This window comes from Dendropsophus ebraccatus, chromosome 2 (genome assembly GCF_027789765.1).
Source record: "Dendropsophus ebraccatus isolate aDenEbr1 chromosome 2, aDenEbr1.pat, whole genome shotgun sequence".
NCBI classification, from domain to species: Eukaryota; Metazoa; Chordata; class Amphibia; order Anura; family Hylidae; genus Dendropsophus; species Dendropsophus ebraccatus.
In genome coordinates, this window is record NC_091455.1 from 215582517 (window position 1) to 215602839 (window position 20323).

General features: G+C 46.8%; 1 protein-coding gene across 2 annotated transcripts in view; it reads left to right on the top strand.

The window, feature by feature from the left end:
• The window catches only part of FAM171A1 (family with sequence similarity 171 member A1), a 57579-nt gene extending 37256 nt beyond the window's left edge, over positions 1 to 20323 (top strand). For both annotated transcript variants that reach the window (XM_069959474.1, XM_069959476.1), the window contains exons 3-8: positions 1176 to 1268; positions 6876 to 7034; positions 9466 to 9642; positions 15287 to 15403; positions 16635 to 16749; positions 17603 to 20323. In XM_069959474.1, the coding sequence (XP_069815575.1) occupies positions 1176 to 1268; positions 6876 to 7034; positions 9466 to 9642; positions 15287 to 15403; positions 16635 to 16749; positions 17603 to 19169 (2228 nt within the window). In that variant the 3' untranslated portion in view covers positions 19170 to 20323. The remainder of the gene's footprint in view (positions 1 to 1175; positions 1269 to 6875; positions 7035 to 9465; positions 9643 to 15286; positions 15404 to 16634; positions 16750 to 17602) is intronic.

Here is a 20323-nt window from a genome sequence, read left to right on the forward strand (position 1 = left end):
CCGCTCCTCCTTCATAAATCACAGGTAATGATACAGAGTCTGCTGTGGCTGCGGGGTCCCTGCTCTCTGGTGTCAGCACAATTCCCCCCCCCCCCCATCACTGACTACAGCGAAACTCTCCCTGACCGGCTGCTGCACATGGCGGCTTTATAAGCTTATTCTGTGGGGGATTCTGCTGGATTCTGCATTTCGGCACTGCGGACATATGCGGAAAGATTCAGTACGGAAATCTTCAAGATGGCGAAGGGATATCCCTGCAGGCATTATACAATGGTCATTGACGTTAAAGGGGTACTCCGGTGAAAATATTTTTCTTTCAAATCAACTGACTTCAAAAAGTTGTACAGATGTGTAATTTACTTCTATATAACAATCTCTAGTCTTCCAGTACTTATCAGCTGCTGTATGTCCTGCAGGACGTGGTGTATTCTCTCCAGTCTGACACAGTGCTCTCTGCTGCCACCTCTGTCCATGTCAGGAACTGTCCAGAGCAGCAGCAAATCCCCATAGAAAACCTCTCCTGCTTTGGACAGTTCCTGACATGGACAGAGGTGGCAGAAGAGAGCACTGTGTCAGACGGGAGAGAATACACCACTTCCTGCAGGATATACAACAGCTGATAAGTACTGGAAGACTGGAGAGAATACACCACTTCATGCAGGATATACAGCAGCTGATAAGTACTGGAAGACTGCAGATTTTTTTTTTTAAATAGAAGTAAATTACAAATCTGTATAATTTTCTGGCATTAATTGATTTGAAAGAAAAAGATTTTCACCGGAGTGCCCCTTTAATTAGTTGTTTGGTGTTAAAGGGAGCTGCCATGATTTTCATGCTGCCTGAGCTAATCCCACCCCTGCGGCTTCTACCTCCCCCACCAACCCTGATAGGTCTCTGCCTGTACCTAAACATGGAGTCATCTGTCAATCATGGCTGGAGGAGCTTCTTGGGACCGCCCCTATGACTCCTGATTCCAAGTAGTCGGTGTCTCCTGGAGCTATAATGTATGACTGCTAGAGCTTACGCTATAGGGTCTCCTGTACATAAGCCACTGATATAGGGCAGGGTTTATGCTCTAGGGGCGTAATATACTACATTTTGCCACGTTTATTGTATATCAGCAGCCATTGATTTAGTTCTGATGTTTTTAACCATCTTCCGGTTCTTTCCGGCAGTTTTCTCCTCTCTGAGCCTCGGTTTGCTGCCTGAGCGGTCGGCCACCCTGATGGTCTATGATGATGTCGTACAGATAGTCTCAGGATTTCAAGGTGGGTAAAGGTGTTTGTGCTCTAGGGGGTCTGTCCATACGGGGTGGAGACCCTGCACATATTCAACAGAAATCCCCCCGGGACTTACAGCATCAGCAAAATGGATGAGAGGGGTGGGAATCTCAAGGTCTCGAAACACATTAAAGGGGTATTCCGCTCAGGTGAAATACATGTTGAATCCTTCCCCCTTCTGGAGACTAACATTTTTTTCCATACTTGTTGTCATATATTCAGTCTCCTTCCCCCAGTTCTCAGCTGCTGCTTTCTGCTGAAGACACAAAAATCTGTGTGTGAGCTTTTCTGTCTCTCCCCCCTCCCTTCTGAGATGGATGATGTAAAAAAGTCCCTGGTAGGCTGTTTCTGCACTCTGTGATGGCGGGAGGGTTAATCTAAGGTCAAGTTACTTGTGACCTCCCAGTGGTTTACTCTTCCGGCATTAGAGAGTGCAGAAACAGCTTGCCAGGGAAGCTGAGAGCAAAGAGAATAGCTCTCACACAGATTTTTGTATCTTCAGCAGAAAGCAGCAGCTGAGGACTGGGGGAAGCAGACTGAATAGATAATAACAGGTATAGAAGGAATTGTTGAATCCTCTCTTCTGCTGGAGACTAACATGTATTTCACCTGAGCAGAATACCCCTTTAACCTGCAGTGTGGAGCTCAGCACTTGTCAGTTTATGTCTCAGAAACCCTGCGGTGTGGATTCTCTCCATTGATGTCAGTGAGGATATCCAAATCCGCAGTAATTTTTTAAATTTAACCCAATCAGAGGAAGGTGTTACTGGACTATTTCTATGTATTTTGTTGCTTTTCTTTACTCCACTTTACCCCTGGCTGTGAAAATTGACATGGCGGCACCAAGCGCGTTCCCTTCTTCTGCCTTATGATCTAAGTGTAATTCGGAAGCCCTCCTGCTGAGGTTATATGAAGCTCCCCCCCTCTATGGGGTCTATATGTATATGGCAGGGGTGGTCTCCCTGTCATACAGTATATAACATACAGTATATACCATACACACACACACACACACATATATATATATATATATATATATATATATATATATATATAGCATACACATAGTATATAACAAACATACACATAGACAGATCTCTATCTATCTCTCTATTTCTATAATTCATTCATACATACAGTATATAACACAGCAGATGCTACTGACCCTCTTGTACCTCTTCACTGTAAGATGCTTGGGGTGATGGGCACCAGATGGTTGACCATGTGCTGCCCCCCGTCACCCCCGCAGATTCAGCCAAAAGGGCAACAAATTCTGTGTGGTGAGGACTTTCTGATCCTGATTGTAGCCGCTCACGTTGCCTCAAGGACCCTGTTGGCGCATGTTCCAGATGCTATAACATCACAGACTGCGCCAGGTGACGGATACCATTAATGTCGCTTCATAGAAAGCAGAGCGTTGTATATGCCGCCGTATCAGATGGGAGTAGAACATGCGGCGTAGTGCGGGAGGTCCGCCTACGAGTCCTAGGTGTCATATATATGGGTATCATCCCATAGAAGCAGAATCTCTCTGGACCTGCAGAGTCTGATGGAACGCAACACTTTTCCTATATAAACACAAGCAACATAGTTGTGAACGGGTATGGGAAAAGGGGGCGGGGCTGACCGCATAGGTTAGGGGTTTGTGTGGTCTTAGAGGCGGGGCTTAAGTGTCCTGTGTTATAATAGGAGTCATACATAGAGGCCACATGAGCCATAGGCCCCCAGACACAAGACTTGGATAATCTGTTGGTTTGGTGTGGCGGGCTGCCCGATGTGTCCGGGAGCCCCCCGACGAGTCTGGTGTGTCCGGGAGCCCCCCCGACGAGTCTGGTGTGTCCGGGAGCCCCCCGACGAGTCCGGTGTGTCCGGGAGCCCCCCGACGAGTCCGGTGTGTCCGGGAGCCCCCCGACGAGTCTGGTGTGTCCGGGAGCCCCCCGACGAGTCTGGTGTGTCCGGGAGCCCCCCGACGAGTCTGGTGTGTCCGGGAGCCCCCCGACGAGTCTGGTGTGTCCGGGAGCCCCCCGACGAGTCTGGTGTGTCCGGGAGCCCCCCGACGAGTCTGGTGTGTCCGGGAGCCCCCCGACGAGTCTGGTGTGTCCGGGAGCCCCCCGACGAGTCTGGTGTGTCCGGGAGCCCCCCGACGAGTCTGGTGTGTCACAGTATTAGTTATATATCCTGGGGTGGAGTACCCCTTTAGCCTCAAACTATCCGGAATGTATCAGTGAATCAGCAGAGAGGAGTCGGCTCCATTACAGATGCATAAACCTCACACCCCACCAGCTGCTGCTTATATCTGAGAGCTTTCCTATGGGTTTTTCATGTGTGTATATATAATAAATCCGCTGGAGGTGATTGAAACATTAACGGGAAAAACCTAATTCTGTCTCTTCAGTCCAATTTATGGGAGAACTCTGCTCCCTGACATCCCTGTGCAATGAGGCGTCATTATTCCTGCTCATCGCTGGGGGCATCTGGGATCTAAGGGGCAGTGTCCTATTATATCCTATAGGAACATGCATGGACGTCCGAGATTGTGTTCCCCGCTCTCTAAAAGTCACTGGACCGCAATATAAACTATAAAAATATGGGTGTTAAAGGGGCACTCCGGCGAAAATCTTTCTTTCAAATCAGCTGGTTTCAGAAGGTTATACAGATTTGTAATTTATTTCTATTTAAAAATCTCCAGTCTTTCAGTACTTATCAGCTGCTGTATGTCCTGCGGGAAGTGGTGTATTCTCTCCAGTCTGACACAGTTCTCTCTGAGGTGTCTGGCGGCATCTTGCTCCCTCTCCCCATATACAGTACATGCACAGTCGGCTACACTGAGCGTACACATGTATGGTGGGAATTTTGAGGGATAGCTGCTGCCCACATGATGACTCTGGCAGCGGCTTCCCTATGTGTAAGGCAGCTTTGGGCTCGGGTCTCATCTTTCAGGATTGCTGCGGATCTCTTTCACTGTGGAATATCTGCATTTGTTATATAGATTTTAGCGGTGGGATCTCCCCTTTAAATAATGTCCCTTGTAGTATCCTTCTGCCATGTGTGAGCGGCCATTATTGATGGGATAGCCATCTGTCCAGCTATGAAGCGTCCAGCACTTCTAAGCCTTTTGGCTGTGGCCGTACATCTGGACGTTGTTACCAAGAAGTTATTCTGAGGTCAGTGCAAAAATAAAACTTCAGCTTTTTTACTGTGTGTGTGTAACCTCCTGCGAGAGAAGAGCGGAGAGGAGGAACATGGACGACCCCCCCCCCCCCCCCCATATCATGGGGCTGATGGGAACACAGCACGTCTTTGTGATAACCGGTCCGTGTGTAGCGGCCTGAGAATCGCCTACAGGATGTCTCATGTGACACGCGGGGTCACTGACAAGAGCAGCATGTGACACACACACAGGGTTTTGTTTTTTTTCTAACTTTTAATAATATTTGTTTATTTATTTTTTCCATTTCTGCTTGTTTCCTGGTACTGTAGAGCAGTGCATTGTGGGAGCTCAGATGCCCTACACAGGTGCTGGATATCAGGAGTATGATCGCTGTGCATGGATGGGATTATTTTAGGGTCCTTTTTACACAGACAGATTTATCTGACAGATTTTTGAAGCCAAAGCCAGGAACAGACTATGAAGCCTGGAGTACAGTATTAGTGGATGCAGTAGCAGGACTATCACCGCCCGAGCTCCATCCACCTGTACAGCATAGACCTCGTCTGGGGAATCCAAACCACAAACCACTTATTTATGACCATGAAGCCGAAGCCAGACAGCGGCGGAGGAGAGAAGGCGGCAGATGGATGACCTCATCCCCCTCACGCTGCTCCGTCCCAACCAAATGGGGTTTATGAACGCACCAAGAATTTAAAGGGTTAAAAAGAAATGCCCATAAAAATCCGTTACCCGCGCGGTATAGCAGCAGCCGCCATATAAAGCTTCCACAGACTGCAACGAAATGTGCCGCAACACTGTGTGTATCTGCAGAAGAGATCAGCGTCCGGCAGGTTTCCCAGACTGATCCTCATCATCTCCTGGGACAGAACACCTTATAGCGGCCCTCAGTGCTGCAGCCGGGCCGTGGGCTTCGATTACAGACAGGAGCAGCAGCCTGGCACCCGCACCATGTCTTACCACCAGCTGCTTCTCATTAGTATAAAACACCACACACAATGGCTGCCAGGTCACAGATACAGACTGCTAGGAAATTGGCGCAGCTCTGATTAGGTGACTGCCGTGCCCGTGCAAACACACACACACACGAACTGTCCAGAGCAGGAGAGGTTTTCTATGGGGATTTGCTGCTGCTCTGGACAGTTCCTGACATGGACAGAGGTGGCAGCAGAGAGCATTGTGTCAGACTGGAGAGAATACACCACTTCCTGCAGGACATACAGCAGCTCATAAGTACAGTAAAGTAAAAAAAAAAATTTGCCAGAGTTTCCCTTTAATGGGGTCTGTTGAGTTCCGTCCGGTATCTGTTTATGTGTCAGGGTTTTAGCGGACATAATATAGTATAACTACTCCCAGTCAGGCCTGGATGATGGGAGTTATTGGTTGGGCTGGGGATCGAGGCTCCTTGTATCCCCAGGATGGTGGTGCAGGAGGACGCTCTGTGTGCCGCCATTATACTATATACTGAGCTGTATACTATATACTGAGCTTTATACTCTATACTGAGCTGTATACTATTTACTATGCTGTATACTATGTACTATGCTGTATACTATGTACTATGCTGTATACTATGTACTATGCTGTATACTATATACTATGCTGTATACTATGCTATGTACTATATACTGAGATGCATACTATGTACTATGCTGTATACTATGTACTATGCTGTATACTATGTACTATGCTGTATACTATGTACTATGCTGTATACTATGTACTATGCTGTATACTATATACTATGCTGTATACTATGTACTATGCTGTGTACTATATACTGAGCTGTATACTATATACTATGCTGTGTATTATATACTGAGCTGTATACTATATACTAAGCTGTATACTATATGCTATGCTGTGTACTATATACTGAGCTGCCTACTATATACTTTGCTGTATACTATATACTTTGCTGTATACTATATACTGTGCTGCATACTATATACTATGCTGTATACTATATATACTATGCTGTATACTATATATACTATGCTGTATACTATATATATATATACTATGCTGTATACTATATACTATACCCCAGTCCTGCTAGTCATACAGTGACTCCTATGAACCATGTGACCTTTGTCATAGAAAGTTCTTGTGTGTGGTGACAATCATCCGGATAATGTGCAGATCGTCCTATTGGGAGAAGGGACCGCTTGTTAGTTGCAGTAACGTCCATCTCTAAGCTGTAGGGACAGTTGTCAGGCGCTGTAGATATTACTCTGAGGTCTTCAGCTGAGAGGGGGTTAGCAGAGACCACCTGGATTTGCATTCTTACTTTTTTTTTTTCTTTAGTCATTGGAGGACTATCTGTGAGGGATCTGTGAGGGACCTCTTAGGGGAAGGGCTGCTGGTCAGGTTTGATGCGGGGTTACACCGACCACCTCACTATTGTGTTCTTGTCCGTTATACAGGGTCGCGTCTGCAGCCTCGCGTGCACTTTGCTAGAAGCGCCCTGGACCTTCCGGGAAATGCTACCTATAAAGATCTCAACGCCTTTCTGACGGCCGCCAGCACTTCCTTAGAGGTGGAGAGCTTTCCTTACTTACAAGGGACCGATGGAAACTCATCAGGTAGGAGACGGCGTCATCTCTTAAAGGGAAAGTGTCACTTAGATTCTCTGTTACTGATCAGAGTCAGACACTAAAACTTTTATTCTAATCTGTTTCTATTTCCTGACTGTAATTTTTTTTATTTCACTTTTTGTACATTGTTATGGGGGCGGCCATCTTGCCTAGACTGTTCTTAGCAGCATTTAGTGTAGTGCTTTACAGCAAGACTCATGGACATAGACAAGAATAGACAGACTCTGTCCCTATAAGATGAATGTAAGCCATTACTGAGCGCGCTCTGTGACCTGTGAAGAGGTCATTCCACAGGGAGCTGCTATTGTCTCCTCTATCTACTGGTGTCACATGACGCTGCAATTCTGTACACATCACTTTACTGCAGCCTCCTCTTATCACCACAGACACAACAGGAAATCTCAACTTAGTTTTAGCCCCAGTGGTGAGAATGAGAACTGCAAGAAATCAGGATTATTTTATAGTATAGAGAGAAAAATGGAAAATAAGGAAAAACCAAAATACCAAAATAATAAAATATCTCACCAAAATACTTAAAAATCTCTAACATAAAAATATTTATACAATAAGTCCTTTTCTGATGGCACTGTCCCTTTAGGACTATAATTTCTTATACTGCTTATATCCCTTATTGTGAGGGGAGATGGCAGGGCGTTGTGTCTGACCGCGCCATTCAGCAGAAGTTTAATCATCATCTAATCACCTGGTAATCATTACCTGAAGGCATTGAATCCCCATGACAACACTTCCTGCTTAGGCCCAATGTGGTCATAACAAAATGATGGGAATCCAAATCAACCGGCTTCAGTATCTGCACATGTGGCATATGAAGCTCCTTGGATTAGGTGTCGTAGAGCACAGGTCAGGAGGTGTTGTCATGGGGACATCTGGGCTCTGCTCTGCTCCTACCGCCCGTTATAAGAGACAGCATTGCTGGATGAAAAAATGATTAACACCGCAAGTGCCCGGCTGACCCCAGTGATCTATAACAGTCTGACAGGTTGCATCGTGGTGACCTTAGTCTTCACAAGAAGAATAGTGCTGGGGCTGCCTCATGGTGATGTGATCCCAGCCTAGGTGGCAAGACGCCTTTCCACAGTCATCATCCAGCTTATTCCTACCCAAAAAAGTTCCTGTGTTCCCTGCGGCTTCAGTATCAGCTGCTGTATGTCCTGCAGGAAGTGGTGTATTCTCTCCAGTCTGACACAGTGCTCTCTGCTGCCACCTCTGTCCATGTCAGGAACTGTCCAGAGCAGCAGCAAATCCCCATAGAAAACCTCTCCTGCTCTGGACAGTTCCTGACATGGACAGAGGTGGCAGCAGAGAGCACTGTGTCAGACTGGAGAGAATACACCACTTCCTGCAGGACATACAGCAGCTGATAAGTACTGGAAGACTGGGGATTTTGTAAATTGAAGTAATTTACAAATCCGTATAAATTTCTAACATCGAATGGTTTAAAAGGGAAAAAATTGCCGGAGTGCCCCTTTAAGTATAAAAGAGGTCAGGATTCCATAGTGGTGTCCTACACTTTTTTTTTTCCTTATTTTTAAACCTACCAAATTAATGTCCTGAGTATTTTCTGAGTCCAAATGGCAGTAGATATTGTCAGTGTTTTCCGCTCCAGTCGCATATTTACGAGTGTGGAGACGGATGTGTGGAAACTGTTTCTTGGAAGAGCTGCGAGGAGCGCGGAGTCGCCTGTGGGTCCCGGCCAGACTCCCAATAACAGGGGCAGGTTCTGGAATTAAGTGAGCGAGGAAGCCGACACGTCCAACTGCGCTGCCTGATGGGACTTGGCAAGACGTGCGACTATAATGGCTTCTAATGGGTCAGGGTAGCGGTGCCCGCTGCGCCAAATGTGTCACCATGTGCTGCTGAGTCTGCAGTTTCTCCCTGTGACCTGTTCTCATCTTAGCTGTATGGCTGGACCGGTAACAGAGCCAGCAGTAAAGTTTTCACACTATCTTTAATGGGGAACTCCGACCAATCACCTGGTTTCAGAAAGTTATATAGATTTGTAATTTACTTCTATTTAATAATCTCCAGTCTTCCAGTACTTATCAGCTGCTGTATGTCCTGCAGGAAGTGGTGTATTCTCTCCAGTCTGACAGTGCTCTCTGCTGCCACCTCTGTCCATGTCAGGAACTTTCCAGAGCAGGAGCAAATCCCCATAGAAAACCTCTCCTGCTCTGGACAGTTCCTGACATGGACAGAGGTGGCAGCAGAGAGCACTGTGTCAGACTGGAGTGTATACACCACTTCCTGCAGGACATACAGCAGCTGATAAGTACTGGAAGACCTTCTGAAACCAGCTGATTAGAAAGAAATAGATTTTTGCAGGAGTGCCCCTTTAATACTGGGGGTATAGAACGTGTGGTCCTGCGTCCTGGTAATCCACCATGCATCTCTTTCACAGGGAACAGCAGCCGCTTTGACCTCACCCCAGTCACTGCCGTCAGCATCCATCTATTTGGCAGCGATAAGACGGACATATTGGTTCAAGGCCCCATCTATGTGACTGTTCCTCTGCCGACTCACAGCGGCCTCAAACACAACGCACATGTGCCTGCATGGAGATTTGACCCGAACCATGGTAAGTGGATTACCGCGTCCGCTTTAAAACAGTTTTCACCTAGAATTAAAGGGGTTGGGCTCCGACTAGGTTTGCCGAACGTTGGGGCTCATGCAGGTTTGCAGAGCGTTGGGGTTTGTCCAGGTTCGTTGAGCGTTGGGGTTTGTCCAGGTTCGTTGAGCGTTGGGGTTTGTCCAGGTTCGTTGAGCGTTGGGGTTTGTCCAGGTTCGTTGAGCGTTGGGGTTTGTCCAGGTTCGTTGAGCGTTGGGGTTTGTCCAGGTTCGTTGAGCGTTGGGGTTTGTCCAGGTTCGTTGAGTGTTGAGGCTCGTCCAGGTTTGCTGAGCATTGGGGCTCGTCCAGGTTTGCCGAACTTTGGGGCTCGTCCAGGTTCGCTCAGTGTTGGGGCTCGTCCAGGTTTGCTGAGCATTGGGGCTCGTCCAGGTTTGCCGAACTTTGGGGCTCGTCCAGGTTCGCTCAGTGTTGGGGCTCGTCCAGGTTTGCTCATCACTAGTTCTTAGTAAATGATGTGACGCTCCTTTGCATTACACAGCGTGAAGTTTAGGCAATGTCGTCCATACAACCCAAAATCAACCTTGTAGGTCACGTGACCGATGCTGCCTGTAGGCTGCGGGTGGTAGAATGACAGTGTGACTGGTGCTGGAGGTGACCCCCTTGGCCACTACCTGCTGGTGACAGAATGTCCCCGGTGAGAAGGAAATGGATACACTGCTCGGTAATGAGATCGGGAAATGCTGAGCACACAAGGAGACCCTGACCCGGTCACCACGTCCCATCTCTGAGATCCTGTGTCTGGGCCGACGGGGGGAGAGCGAAGGCTTCCTGGGGATATAGAGACGCCAAAGTATAACTGTTATCACTAGTATATATGGTGTATAGTGTATACAGTATGTTATGTATAATGGATAGTGTATACAATTTTATGTAGGGTGTATGTTATGTATGGTATATATTGTACAAGTTTTATGTATGTGTCTGACCCTCTATGGAGAGTGTGGGTGTGGGTGTTTTTCTCTATGGTGTGTGAGATTCTCTATGGTGTGTGTGTGTGTGTGTGTGACTCGTGTGTGTGTGTGTGTGTGTGTGTGTGTGTGTGACTCCTCGTGTGTGTGTGTGTGTGTGTGTGACTCTGTATTGTGTGAGTGTGACTCTCGTGTGTGTGTGTGTGTGTGTGTGTGTGTGTGTCTCGTGTGTGTGTGTGTGTGACTATTGTGTGTGTGACTATTGTATGTGTGACTATTGCGTGTGTGTGTGACTCTATTGTGTGTGTGTGTGTGTGTGTGACTCTATTGTGTGTGTGTGTGTGTGTATGTGGTGTGTGTGCTAGCATGCGGTGTGGCGCACCTGGGACTCTCTGGACACCAGTAAACTCTGAGACTCATTTACAAAAAGTGAGAATAAATCCGGCAGTAGTCGCCGCTTACAGGAAAATAATCTGGAACTTTTACGGCCACTTTGGGACTTTATTTCCTTTTTTTTTTTTTTAACAAGAAATTCTCATAGATTTCACTGCAGACAAATGATGTGTGTTGTAGGTCTGCAGCTCGGCCACCCGCTCTCCTTCACAGGTCTCTGCAGCCGGGATTATATGGGGGTCACCTATATAGTGTGTGTGTGTAATTATATATACATGACCCCCATCCTATGCACGAGACCGTGATCGCACTGGGCAGTACTGTCAGCGACCGACTGCTTCACCCAAAGTGCGAGAAGGAGCGATATGGGACGTTCTTCCTTCCTGCAGCGGTCAGGCTGTACAACCAACACCGACCCAAGCAGAGATCACTCCACAAAGAGAACTAACATAGTCTGATGGTTTATTGTATCTTTTTACCTTTTCTTCTCCCGTCTACTTTAATGGTAATGTCTTTACTTTACCTTTTAGCTTTTTGTATGTGTAATATCTCTGCTGCTGTAACACACTGAATATCCCCATGGTGGGACTATTAAAGGATTATCTGATCTTACATACAGGATAGGCCACCATGATGAAGGGAACCTTCCACCCATCGGCTGTTCCAAAACTACAATCCTCATCATGCCTGGTTCTGCATAGTGGATTTGGCTGTCCAGGCATGATGGGATTGTAGTTTTGCAGCAGCCGGAGGGCCGTGGGTTCCCCATCCCAGCTCTATACAACCCTTAGGAGTTCTCTTCTCTCTCTCGAACTATACAAGCACAACCTCTCCCACCTGTACCCCTCTATATCCCAAAATTCTTAGAATTAGGGTTCTGTAAATATAGAGAAAACATGGCTGCCCCCCCCCCCCCCATAACTCCTCCTTCCTGGGGTGTAATACTGCATGCAGCCTGTGTGCAGGAGTGGCGCTGTTTATATTAGATGTTGGTTACATTATGTTTATTGCCACCTTTTTATCTAATTGGATTCGTTTAAGAAGCCGTTTAGCTCCGTTCTGCTCGGATCCTAAAAGACGATTAAAGGACATTACCTCGCAATAATCTGGAGATTACCGTGTAGGATGGACGGATGAGACCAGCTGGGAAACAATAACAAGAATTAAAGGAGTAGTGTAGGATTATAGGGCTGAGCTGCCACACTTAGCACGGACAGCTATCAGCAACAGCGCTACACCTGCTCATAGGTGGTATTGCAGGTTAGCCCCAGTTTCTGGAATAAATGATAACAAATCCTGTAATAATCCATCACTCATACAGAAGCATTGAGGTTATGGCTGATACTGAGCCGCAACGTCCTCAGTCCTAGAAACCCAAACTATCCCAGGGCCTTGAAGGGTTAATAGCCCTTCCAGACGTCCCGCTCCCCCAGCGCCATAAAACAGCCTGGATTCAGGGAGAAATTTACTATTTTAGAGACGGTAGCGGAGGAAGTTGTATGGTCGGGAATGGGGGGGGGGTATTCCTGTTGCCTGGCAACCTTAAAATAACAATGTGAATGTGAGCAGATTCCAAGAATTTGGTCTCCTGTAAATCCTGCAGCTACATCTATAAGAAAAACAGGATTGTGTAAAAAAAAAAAACAATGAGAAACAAACACAGGGATCGATTGTAGAAGAAACAGATTAAATACAATAAAAATGAAATAGAAAGAAACAAAAGAAATATGGCGGCACATCCTGCTCTCCTTTGATTCTGCTTTCTCATTGCTGTTGGTGTGCAGAACACCCCCCCAGCTGATTGAATGTGTGTGTGTGTGTATGTGTGTGTATATATATAACACACACACACACATCTTTTTATGGGGAATATGTTTGGTACTTTTTGCAGGGTGTCTACACCCATTATTGGGATTTTATTCCATTAATAATGTATAATACCCCTGGACCTTTTCTAATGCTGCTTTATCAGAGATTGGAGTCCTCCTCCTGTGTCCTGTCACTGGCTGCAGCAGGATCCTCCTCCCTCTGCATATTAAGCCCCGCCTCTTGACTAAGCCCCGCCTCTTTCATTTTTTGGATTATAAAATCACCAGAAGGAGGCCTCAGGTGTTATGAATGGTATGGGGAGTTATGGCCACTGCTACCTATCTGCTCCATATGTTATTAGTGGAGCGGCGGCAGTGTTCTTGCACATATCCCAAACCAGGAAATAATGCTATTTAACCTCCTCATAAATACACCTCTCCTGTAGTCAGGGTGCCCCTTTAATTCAGTCTGTATGGCACCTCATCAGGACCCGTCAGTGTTCTGCGGATTTCTCTTCTGCTGTCAGCGCTCCCCGTCCCTGTATGCAAATCCTGTCCGTCACCTCCACCCCCTCAGCTCATGGAGTCGTGGAACGGAGATGAGACTGATAGGAGATGCCGCTTAGTGACATGTATGATATATATATATATATATATATATATATATATAAGTCCTGCTGATTCGGCCTCCAGTAGGGGGCAGCAGAGAGCACACAGCGGCCAGATCTCTGGCAGTTTTCGGTGAGCCGCCCCTTTAATATCCGACCTTTGGTGATTTGCGCGGCGGTTTCTGACCTGTTATTCGGAGTAATCGGCTGCTGAGATTTTGTTGTTCAGCATTTTGTACAGAATAAAATATCAATTCCAATAAAATATTCATTGTGGCTCCTGTCAGGGTTGTGGATTTCCGCTGATCCCTCTTCTCATTTACACTACAGAGTCCTCCGCAGTCATCCTTTTTTTTCCCCCTATTTTTTATTTTTTTAACATCTGGCGCGTGCGGCAAACAACGTACAAGAGGCAGATAGTCCGAGCGGCTTCTGTCAGGATTTGCAGGCGATTTGCGGATTCTTGTCCCATCTGACACATGAATGGAGATTAACATGACAATAGCGGGAGGTCAGATGGCGACAGGGACGGACGGGAGGAACAGACGTTGTGTCACAGAAGCGAGTGCTTAACACGTTAGGGATGATTAAATATTCACAATTACCAAATTACTGGGGGGGGGGGCGTCTTATAGAGCAGGGATGGCGGAACCCTCCAGATGCTGTAAAACTACAACTCCCATCGTGCCTGGATTGCCTTTTGTGGTGGTGTCAGAAAGGTATACAGATGTGTAAATTACTTCTATATAAAAATCTCCAGTCTTATAGTACTTATCAGCTGCTGTATGTCCTGCAGGAAGTGGTGTATTCTCTCCAGTATGACACAGGGCTCTCTGCTGCCACCTCTGTCCATGTCAGGAACTGTCCAGAGCAGGAGAGATTTTCTATGGGGATTTGCTGCTGCTCTGGACAGTTCCTGACATGGACAGAGGTGGCAGCAGAGAGCACTGTGTCAGACTGGAGAGACTACACTACTTCCTGCAGGTCATACAGCAGCTGATAAGTACTGGAAGACTGGAGATTTTTTAAATAGAAGTAAATTACAAATCTATATATAACGTTCCCTACCCTTTTCTAACAATTTGGTCAGAACTGCCTAGATGGCGGAGCTTCATGTAACTATCTGTCATAAAGACATATCTCTCACCAAGAGGAACACTACCCAGAAGTGGCCTCTGAGAGTGGAGAATGCGCTTTTATGCCCTCTTGTGGCAAAACCCTGCATCTTCTAACGATAGAGGGACCTCTTGGACAGGTGTGTGGACACATAAGAGCCGGACAGAGGCCCCTGGTGCTCGGCCCTCACTCATCTATTGTTGTCTGTGGAGCTGCTGAACCGCACGGCCGTTGTAACTATATATATGTGTGTGTGTGTGTTTATGTATATATATATAATATAAAAATCTGAGAGCAGTCCGGAGTGGGGAGCCTGACCCGGATTTTCTTCTCATTGGATTTTGTTATTTTTAAATTTGTGCTTTTTACCCATTAAAATGTAGGAAATGTTTTTGACCCAACATCTCCCTCTAGTGGTCGTCTTGGGTAGTTGCGGTTCTCCAGCACGGCCCCCGTATTGCCGCATGTAGGATGCATCTTGTCCATAGGACATAAGCAGCCGAGACTCTGAGGCGTTTCAGCTGTGGAGTCCCAGTCACAGACCTGGCATCTGAGAGCGGCCGTCGTGTCAGGGTTTGCAGTTGTGGTTCTTTGGTACAGCAGAGACTGCAGGTTCCTTTATCTGTGTTGGAGGTGCGCAGAGTCGCAGACGTGGTATTTTGTTTGTTTTTTCTTCCTGTTATTGTAGAGGACGCAGGGCCCAGGTCCGCAGGCGGCTCCTCTCTGGATGTTAAGTCTTTTTATTATTTGTAATTGACAGGAACGTGGGTGAAGAGTAGTATCGGAATCATCCAGCAGGAAGGGCACCAGCTCACCTGGACATACATCGCTCCGCAGATGGGATACTGGGTTGCCGCCATGTCTCCTTCAAACCCAGGTGAGAAGTCTTAAAGGGGTTCTTCAGGCTCAGAAAAACACGGTCCCTTTCTTCCAGATACAGCGCCTCTCCTGTCCTCAGGTTGGGTGCGGTATTGCTGCATACTTTTATTGAAGTGAATGGAGCTGAATTGTAATACCTCACACAACCTGAGGGCAAGGGTGGCACTGTTCTTGCAAAAAGTATCTATAATATCCGGCCTTCATAGTGATCTTGCCTAAAAGTTATGTACAATGTAAATTATTTTTCTTTTTTCTTTGTACTTTTCTCTATTGGTCCCTATTAAACAAGCTTTGCTCAGTTTCTCTTCTACAGCCTGCATGTTATCACATATAGTGCAGCCCGCTGTGTCCTGTTCTATTACATGCTGCCAGACTACTGTCTCCAGCCCTTCTCTCCTCTCACCTGAATAAACTTCTGAGATAACTTGACCTTTGATCTGGTCGTAAGAACGGCCTAAAACATTGATGCAGAACTACAGGTGTCCCATCCAGCTGTTACAATGCTACACGGCAGCAGGTTGTGCGCTTAGGCCAGGTTCACATTTAGCAGTTGTCATCCGACTGTCTATCCTTTTGCTCCATGGACAGACAGGCCGTCTGGCAATCTGTCTGCACTATTAGCACAACGGGCGCTTTAAACTGTCCCATTAAAATGAATGGGATCCGTTCAAAGATGCGGGATGAATGTAAATCCGACCTTAGAAGTTTGTTCAGAAGAGGAGAGATGAGGGCAAGAGACCAAGCCGCCTCTCTGATGGACTTCACAGTGGACAAGACTGCAGCCTGCGTTATATGTGAAAACAAGGAGGTTGGAGAAGAGAAACTGAGCAAAAGAAAAAAGTCTGTAGAGAAAATTGTACAAAGAAAGAATAAAAAATGCAGCAAAGACAATTCCAGTGCTACATGTAACATACACCGGGGAAGCTGCGTTAGAAGGAGCACTGTATAACTAGGGCCTGTGACTGACAGGTGTACAACAGGAACCAGCACCTACTGAGATACAACTGGGGATCATCATATGTGACTTGGGGGTCATCAGCATCTGTCTGACCTCACTGTTAGTTATGACATCATCTGGGGTCATTGATGGCCACATGCAGCCTTTTCAGTAGTACCAGGGGGTACAGACCTTGAGGACCCCCATTCTGGTGATGTGTTGGGGGGATCCTAGTGATCACAGATGTCTTTGGATGACAGCGGTGTAATGTGCGTCTCCTTCTGGTTTTCAGATCCCGTGGTCACACCAGATATCACCAGCTACCACACCTTGTTTCTCCTGGCAATATTAGGAGGGATAGTGTTCATTCTCCTGGTCCTGTTCTGCCTCCTGCTGTATTACTGTAGGTGAGTCTATAGGGGCGGCTGCTCTATATGCTATACGATGTATATGCATGTGTTTCCAATGATGTGTCTGTATACAGGTGTGACTGAGGTTAGCCTTATTCCATAGACATTGCTGCCGGTGACAGCATTGGTTAAAGGGGTATTCCAGCCCTAGGCTAAAATTTTATATTGTGCTGAGCCCCTTACATACTTACCTCTCCCCATTCCCCCCGCTGCACCTGTTCTTCTCCTTCCAGGCTCCGATCCTCTTCCTGCTTCAGAAGGACCTGCCATCTCAGCCAATCACTGTCCAGGATGAGACACCACTGCGGCCAGTGATTGGCTGAGTCGGCAGGTCCTGCTCGCAGAAGAGAGAAGTTTGGGGGACTATATAGACCCCAAGGTAAGTAGCAGGGACTGCAGCTAGCTAAGGGCCCTATTACACGGGGCGATTATCTGCCATTCAGGACGTTGCTTTCTTGCGTAGTCATTCTCCTGGCCATTAGTTCAGTGGATTTCACAGCACGGCCAGTGGCCACTAGTGTCCTTGGTCCTTTCCATATTGGTGGGATTGGCCGATCCTGGGTGTTGGATTCCGTATGTTAGGCTACCCTTTCAGTATGATGTCTATTAGTGGACTCCCACCAGGTATACCATGGGGAGTCCTCCTGACGGAAGGCTTAGGCTGTAGCATTTCCTGTGTCTCTCTTCTTTTTTTCTTTTCGTTCTATAACTTTTGACATCAGAACAGTAATGTTGTAGTCTTGGCCGCGGCCTCGGCTCCGCACACCTGCACGTTGTCTACTTGTCTGACAGCGACTTGACGCATTGTCATTTTACAGCCCGAGACTAAATCTGTTTTTGTTTTGCGCAGGAGGAAATGTCTGAAGCCGCGTCACCACCGGAAGCTTCCGCTCACATCTGCTTTGGATTCTTCCAAGAAAGATCAAGCCACATCAATGTCTCACATCAACCTAATCAGCCCGGTCCATCTGGAGATGATGTCCTCTAGCGGAGAGGTGGATATGCACACCCCCATGCTCAAACCTTCCTACAATACCTCACGGGACTTCAGCTCCAGAGAAGAGCTGCTCTCTCATCATGACGAGAAGAGCCGAATGTCCTTGGATAACTTGACTCCGAGTGGGACGTTGCGGCAGGTGTACAACAAATCCTTGGACCAGTTCATATTGAAGTCCAGAATGTCTGCAGACATCTCCGATGGGTTTGTGTCTCCCATGAAAGACGAGTATCGCCGGAGCTACAACTCTGTGATCTGTCAGCCTTTATTCGAAAGCAATGATCAATCTTCAAACTACGTTACGGCAGGAAGTAAGCCAAACCTCCAGGAACAAAGTCACCCCGTGCCTTCTGCTCCTGAACAAGAGCAGGTCACAGACCGACGGCCCAATGAATGTATGATGTCCAGGTCTGTAGACCACCTCGAGAGACCCACCTCTTTCCCTCGTCCGGGTCAGCTTATATGTTACAATTCTGTCGATCAGGTCAATGACGGTGTTTACAGAAACGTTCTGCCCACCCTGGTGATTCCTGCCCACTACATGAAGCTGCCAGGAGAACATCTCATCATGTCCGCCGAACAACCCTATGAACTAGAACGACTTCAGGCCGAGCTTTCCAAATCCCACGCCCATCATCCGCAGCAGGTACCGGCCTCCCAACTAAACTCCCAAGCCATGTCACAACAACACTTACAGGACGGAGAAGGGATGGACTGGAGCGGGCAAAACACGGTCATGTCCGAATCCGTTTCCATCCCGGCTTCATTGAACGATGCGACCATCGCTCAGATTAACGGTGAAGTGCAGCTGCTGACCGAGAAAGCCTTGATGGAGCTCGGTGGAGGAAGACCCATGCCTCATCCCCGGGCCTGGTTTGTGTCTTTAGACGGCCGGTCGAATGCTCACGTTAGACATTCATACATCGATCTCCAAAGAGCCGGGAAGAACGGGAGCAACGATGCCAGTTTAGACTCTGGAGTTGACATGAACGAACCAAAATCTGGTCGGAAAGGACGAAGCGAAAAGTTTGCGATGCTGCATCACCATCTGTCTTCGCAGCACCCAACCTTACAGGAGCACCAGCAGCACGAACAGAAGGTGTCCGACGGCATGGCCTACACACACATAGTCTATCTAGAAGATTTGGACCAAAGTGGTAGCGAGTGCGGAACGGCCGTGTGTAGCCCGGAGGATAACAGACCTTTCATTGAGGCACCAGCAAAAAAGAGCTGCGGCCAGCTCCCCAGCCTTCAGGAAGAGACTATAAAACGGACTGCAGACTCCTCACCAGTGCCATTAAACAGCCCCGAGCGTGAGTACTCCATTCACGACGATGGCTCCGATGACCAAGGAGAGAATAAAAAAAGCCCTTGGCAGAAACGAGAAGAGCGACCCCTACTGGCCTTCAATATGAAATAAGTCACCGGCTGAAAAATGGAGTAGTAAATTGCCAAATATTATTCTTTTCGGGAATGCTTACTTTGTAGGGGGAGAGGGGGGGGATGGGGGTGAAGTCTCTTTAAGAAACCTGAAAGATGCGGCTCGCGGACATTCGGAGAAAGAAGACGCAGGACGGATTTTATGGGGTCTTTTCCACTTAGTGACTGGTGACGTTTAGCACTACCCTCGCCTTTCTTTTTTTATTCTACTGAACTCTTTAAGAAGGTGACTGTTTCTCGCTAGGTTCTGACCACTAACCTCCCCGCGCCGGGAGAGCGTGACCGCAACAAGAGAGCGTGACCGCAACGGGAGAGCGTGACCGCAACTTGTAGTTTCCAAACCAATAGCATCACAATGTTTACTGTATATCTGCATTCTACAGAGGCAACGTGACGGGGAAAAGCTATGCATTGCTGCTTTTACACCAAGTGACATTTTTGCCTAAATGCCGCTTTTTTTTTTTTACTTTTTTTTTTTTTTTTTTTTTGAGGCTGTAAAATATATCTTTGTTTTTAGGTTTTGGTTTTAACCTGCTTTTATCCTCTTCTTTTGTAAAGTATTTCTACACACAAGCTGTGAGCCTGATCTCTTTTTGGTATTGAAAAAAATTTGTTTTTGTTTTTGTTTTTTTGTTTTTTGTTTTTTTTTCTAAACAAAACTTTACAAAAAAAAAAGTGCATTGTCCGGTTTGTGTCCATCGAATTTGATCCCTATTCTCCAAGTGCCTTTTTTAAGAAGCTTCCCAATTGTTTGATTTCATCCCATGCAATTTTAGATAATTTCATGTTGTTTTTTATTTTCAGTAGATTTTTTTTTTTTTAAATATGATTTTTCATTGCATGCACCAGACGCCACCTCCGCTCCCTCCCCCATATCAGTATGACGTTGTGTACCATAGAGATCGGCATCGCTGCTGACCAGGCGACATCCAGGCCCCGCTACTTAGCATATTTCTGTAAATATGGTTTCTGTTCCTTTTCGGAGGGATTCGCTGCCCCCTGTTGACTTGGCGGCAGAGAATGTATGAACTTAACTCTTAACATTCTGAATTATTGCTGGAATGACTTTTCTGTGCATTCTCTTTAAATGAACTGCTTGGTTATACAAGAATTATTAAAATAAAATCATTAAAA